This window comes from Epinephelus moara, chromosome 19, assembly GCF_006386435.1.
Source record: "Epinephelus moara isolate mb chromosome 19, YSFRI_EMoa_1.0, whole genome shotgun sequence".
In the NCBI taxonomy this organism is placed as follows: domain Eukaryota; kingdom Metazoa; phylum Chordata; class Actinopteri; order Perciformes; family Serranidae; genus Epinephelus; species Epinephelus moara.
Genome location: NC_065524.1, coordinates 11,084,495 through 11,090,494, shown reverse-complemented (window position 1 = coordinate 11,090,494; position 6,000 = coordinate 11,084,495). Strand labels below are relative to the sequence as shown.

General features: G+C 40.2%; 1 protein-coding gene across 1 annotated transcript in view; it reads right to left on the bottom strand.

The window, feature by feature from the left end:
- Positions 1-204: 204 nt before the first annotated feature.
- The window catches only part of LOC126406624 (gamma-aminobutyric acid receptor subunit pi), a 65,627-nt gene continuing 59,831 nt past the window's right edge, over positions 205-6,000 (bottom strand). Inside the window, exons 7-10 of the mRNA XM_050071036.1 lie at positions 3,558-3,695; positions 3,234-3,386; positions 1,859-2,049; positions 205-1,609 (exon numbers count right to left, since the gene is read on the bottom strand). Coding sequence (XP_049926993.1) covers positions 1,247-1,609; positions 1,859-2,049; positions 3,234-3,386; positions 3,558-3,695 — 845 coding nt within the window. The 3' untranslated portion in view covers positions 205-1,246. The remainder of the gene's footprint in view (positions 1,610-1,858; positions 2,050-3,233; positions 3,387-3,557; positions 3,696-6,000) is intronic.

The window sequence follows — 6,000 nt, the reverse complement described above, 5'->3', positions numbered from 1 at the left end:
GACACTTTGGTGTCAAACTGTTGCCAGAGTATTGAAAAACTGCTGGAAGTGGAGTGTTCAGAAAGGTGTGCAACCTGAGGATTTTGCTCAGAGGGATAATTTTACCTACGTTTACCTCAAAATTTAAAACTTTAACTACATTTAATATGAATTTCTGACACTAACCCTATATATAAGACACAAAATATGTTAAAGCATAAAAGGCCCCCTTTAAATAAAATAATATTTTAGAAATAATTTCAAATCTTATCTATATTTCACTCTATTTATTCATATCATTATTAATTCCATGGTCTGATATTTATGCCGTGTAATTTATTGGTCATCATGTTTCAGTTTCATTTCCTTCCTCGTGAATCTGCAGAACAGATTTGTGAGATGACAAGTGCCATAATACTGTCCATGGTGGCCAGATTTCCAAAATACAACTGAAGGGATCAAAGGCCACTACATTTATAGTGTCAATGAAAAAAATAAATGCAGGCAAAGAGAGTCAGCACTGCTCAGTGAATTAAAAATAACTCACAGAAGGACACAGAAGACAGAGAGGTTTCAACAGCGAACGGAAGCGATCGTCCTTGGGAGACTGGTTTATAGTTTTTAACACACTCTCCTCGTTGAGTTATTTGCTCCCTCGTCTCTCGTCTCCCATCCATTATTTTTGCTATTTCCCTCTAAATGTTGTACCTGCAGGCAGAAATGGAAGATGAAGTTGTAAAGTTCAATAATCAATCCATCACAACAGGGAATGAAAGTGGAGCGGGCTTTTGCTCTCCCTCAGCAATGCTAGCATATTATGCCATAAAGCCTTAAATTACAGCTCCATCTTCTGTGCGTCCAACAGTAACAACCTGCACAGTGATAGACCTAAAATGAATATACTATGGCGAAAAAGATGCAAACTCGCGAAGTCTTTCTTTCTAAGCAATGTTCTTTTCATCTCAGTTTGTATGAGCATTGATCAAATCTCGCCCAGTTTTAAGAAGACCGCTGTATAAAACTTTGTCAGTTTGAGTATACAATATTTAAAAATGGAGCTGTAATTATAAGCATTACTTTTCCTCGAAGACAACCCTATATAAGTATGCTACTTCGCTCATGAATCCAAATGCAGAAATTTTACACACTCATCTTGAAACAAACCTAAATAACACTTACTGTACATACATACAGTAAAATACACTTCTTGACTACATACACTCTCTGTCTCACACTCTCTGGGACACGTGCTGAGCTCAAGCCGACGCTAAAAGTACAGATAATATGTCCAGTAGAGCAGATTAACCATGACAAAAGAGAGGGGGAAGGTGACTCTGGAGTAGTTGTCTATGTGGTGAGGATTCTCCACGTGACAGCAATTTATGGAGCGGAGCACTTTGCGGACGGTGGCCAGAGCAGTGAGGCACCAGTTGGTAGGTTCCGGGGGCGATGCCTCGGGCTTAGGCTCACTGCCCGAGGGGCTGGACGGGCTGACAGTGAGTTCTAGGGAGGCAGGGGCCGGCGTGGGAGTCGCGGCAGCCTCCTTGCGTCTCTTGGCCCTGTTGTGATTGGCGATGGTGGTGATGATGCCGTTCATTTCGTCGTCAAGGTCGTGCAAGTGGTGGGAATACTGCAAGAGAGTGAGAACCAAAGAACAGATGAGTTTTCAATCGGGGGAAAAAAAATTGTACATCTAAATTTGAGAACTCGTAGCACTTGTTCAACTCACCCCTGAGTGCTCATGATGACATGATGATGATGATGATAATGATGGTGATGACAACGGTGACAATGACCACCATTATGAAGACAATGACTGGGACCACAACAACATCAATGACAATTAAAAAATATCAAAGGATATCCAGGAGGGTCTCACCATGAGCATGTGTGAGTCGGTGTGAGTGAGAGTGCAGAAGTGGGCCACGGCGTACTCAATGAGCGCTCCAAAGATAAAACTGAAGCAAATCCCTAAGTAAACATCAATGGCTTTAATGAAGCAGTTGGCGTTGGGCAGTGATGTCCGGGCGCCCATCATCAGAGTGGTCATGGTCAGTACTGTGGTAACTCCTGGCACAAAAAACACAAGGAGACACTGGTGAAATATGGATTAGTCCATCACTCACACAAAAGACCATTAAAGGATATCTTTGGTGTTAACCTATTAAAAATTATGAAGTTCATCACTGTTTTTTTCAAAAACTGTAAAACTTCTTAAACCTATCTCCTCCCACAATTTTTGCTCAGTTGACATCAAACTTGCTACAGAGCATCTTCAGACTGTCCTACAAAAACTACGTTTCTCAGATTTTTGATTTATCAAAAATTGAGCCTACAGTGCATCAAAATGTTTGACTGTAAACGGTACTGTAAACATATACATGCAAATTCTTGCCAAATAAATCTTCAATGTTCATGAAAAAAATGACAAAATTGACCCATCGCTGTGCAGCAGCTATAATTAACATGAAATTCCTTGAACACTGAGTTCACCTGTTTGCAGATAAGGCAGATCACTTAATCTCTCCCTTGAGGTCTGACAAGTCAGTCCTTTTTTCCTAAAGCCTTTTCTCCTAACTTTAGCTAACAGCACTAGCACAGATTACAGAACATAATTCCCAGGAAACCCAGGAGGTGCCAGTAATTGTCATGCAACCAGCAGTTTTCTACAAACTGTCATCCCTAACCTGACAGTCCACCACAGATGATCTAAATATAATGCATGCATTTCATATCACATACAGCAGGCTGCAAAAAATGTTTCTGAAGGCCACAACTGGCTGACAGAAATATCCATAGGAAGAATCATTCAAGCCTTGACATGTAACCACAGATACCCAGCACTCCACTGAATAACATATCTTGTTGTTTTGTTTGTTTTGGGAACTTTGTGTTCTCAAAGGCCCCTGCAGTAGTGGTGGATTTAATTCAATGCAACATCTATGTTTGGATGTTCCCACTCGATAACACAGTGTCACACATGCTCTCTTCAACCCTCAGCCCTCTAAAATCAAACCCGAACCAACATTTGTGTTCACCCATAAGAGAGTAGAAGTCTCTTACATTTGTTTGGTACTAAACACACTACTGATAACTGGTGAGGAAGAGAAATATAGTGAAATATTTATCTCTCAACAACAGTACATAGCACCTACAGTGACACACAATACCTAGATAAGATCTGGTGCGATATGAAAACAGTATGACATTTGCTTTTCACATTTGAGTATAGAAAAGGATGCTTAGTCTTATACCTATACAAATACGTGCTGGAACAGAGGACAGGGAAATCCAGAAGGAAACCCATGAGAGGACAACAAGCAGGCTCGAGGGGACATAAGTCTCAAGGATGAAGTACAGAATGCTCCTCTTCAGCTCAAAGTGGAAGACCAGCTTCGGGTAATTGCCTTTGACAAGAGGGACAAAAGTCTGTCAGTGTACTTGATAACAGAAAATGTGTTCTGAATCAGAAATCCTACCCATAAGGGCTCTTTTTTAAAATAATATTTAATGAGTGATGAAACATTAGTATAGCCTTGGGAATAACATTAAGCAATGGTTTTGAAGGGCATTGTTACCAGTTTCATAAACGGCCTCTGAGACAGATGTGTAGTGGTCCTCTACTGTGTACTGAGCCAGCTGTAGAGTGTCTAAACCACTGACAGACTCATTTCCTCTGGTCCAGTAGAACATGACATCATTGACGTTGTAACCCCCTGCAGGAGAGAAAAGAGATGGAAATTACTTTCTGAGGAAGATTACAGCAAATACCTAAAGGGGACTTATTATGCTTTTCATTATTTTCTGTCATGTATAATGTTACAGTGTTGGATGTTCATATTAACTGTGGCCAACGTCTCAAATAATATGGTTAACGAACATAAAAGTAATTCCTGTGAGCAAAACCCTCTTTTCTACTTTCGAGACAAGCTGATGTCAGCTTGTAATGGAATCCTTTATATGGTCATCTGCTACAGCTATGCTACTGCAAGGGTTTACTTGACATAGCCTACACCGCTACATGTAGCTACATGCTAATGTCAGAAAAACCTGAAATCTTGGTTGCCAGTGTTATTAATTTCTCCCAGATTTTTGATCATATTCTTGCTGGGACAGGTCGTGTTGTGTTGATATGCTTTTTCACAGTAGAAAGTGCTGCTATACAAAGTCATTTCCTATTTGCAAGTACATTGCTACATGTAGCTATATGCTAACATCAGGCAAACCTGGAATCCTGTTTGCTGATGTTGTTAATTTCTCCCCTATTTAGGATCGTATCCCTGCTGGAACATGTCTGCATGTGTTTAGAAGCTTTTATTAGTGATTTTTCACATTAAAAAGCGCCGCTATTCTCCATCACAGTCATTCACCGGCTGCACTGACTGAAGTTCAGAGATGCTGAGACACGCAAGCCCTGAAAATGCTCACCAGTCAGAGCAGATTGGGTTTTATTGGAAGTGGGGCTTAAAGAGACAGGTGCGAAAATGGAATGAATAAAATGAAGCTGCACTAATTACTTTACATTAACAATCAATTTAATAAATATGTGTAATATGAAAAATGTTGCTTGTAGTAAAAAACCCATAAAGAATTATCACCCAGTCCTTAAGTTTCACTCAGTTGTACAACTTGGTGCAAGCTTTGGTTCAGACTCACCACGCTCATTAACCTTATTCCTAGCTGCAGACAGCAAACAGTTGTTTTCAGCAAAAAAAAAAAAAAGCTCTGATAAACCCTCTGTACACCACCTATTCAGCAGCTAATAGTGGTAAAACAAAGATAGCGACGAGCTGGTTAACACAGCGGAGCATTTAGCAGCTAAAGAACCAGATATTTCCTGCAGGAGTCGACTGGACCTGCTTAAAGGAGAGTGAATATCTGACTTACATTTGTCAAGTGGGCACAATCACCACTTCAAATGAATGCTAATGCTGCTCCATGTCTGCTGGATGTTTATATAGGCAGCTGTTTGCTTGTGCAGGTGAGAAATACAAAAAAAAACATTTCACATTACAAAACCTACTATAATTCCAAATTATTGCGATGATGATGATGATGATGATGATGATATAGAAACAGCATTAATAGGTTTACTAAACCCCAAAGTAGCTATGGAGGGAACAGCTGGGAAGGTTAATTGCTCAAGCTATGCAAATGCCTGATCCTCTTATGGTTGAGTTGTTGGGGATTGCAGCCCATAGTGGGTGGTAAATTCCCTCTAATACTAAATTTCAGCACAAGAGGAACATTTGGCAAGAACCAAAGGGAGCGAGAAAACCTTTGAAAATCTAGTTCAAGACGTAATGTTACCCCCGTGAAGCAGATGGGTAAGGTTTACACTGTGCAACTCTCAAGTCCTGCATCTGCTGTTAAACAACACATGACACTTTAAACACTTCAAAGACAATGTTAATGTTTCATGTATGTTGTTACAGTCATAGAATAGAATACTCTCCCGTTCTTCACTCTAACACAGTTTGACACACAGAGATCCAACAGGATTTGCTAATGGAAATGCATTTGTGGTGTCCATGTTAACATCTTCAAAGAGTCCTGATGAAGAGCTTAACTCTTGCATCATACCATAACAGACTAATCATGCATATTGCACTGGGCCCTCGAGAGCCCTGATAACCCAAATAAATCTTGGAATGAGAAGGCATGCAAAATGAATATGGTCAAAGATGCCACGGCTAAGTGTGGCAGTGCTTTTGATAGCACAATATAGTTGCATTGATATCAATTAATAAGAACTGGTATGGCTCTCAAGATGAAATTTATTAAGGACAAAAAGGTGTGATTAACAACCTTTGGTGTATTTTTCTCATTTATCTGCAGAGGGAGCAAGAGAATAAGGAAAGTAGGAGGAAGTGCTGTTGGCTGAAGCTGAAATACACCTCTATGATCTGTTGTACATGAGATGCTCAGTAATTTGCTGTTGCCCTCCCTACATAAACCCATATGGAGCCATGTATAATTGACCAAGGTTAGTTATAGTCTGGGAGCAGGCCCCTAACGAAG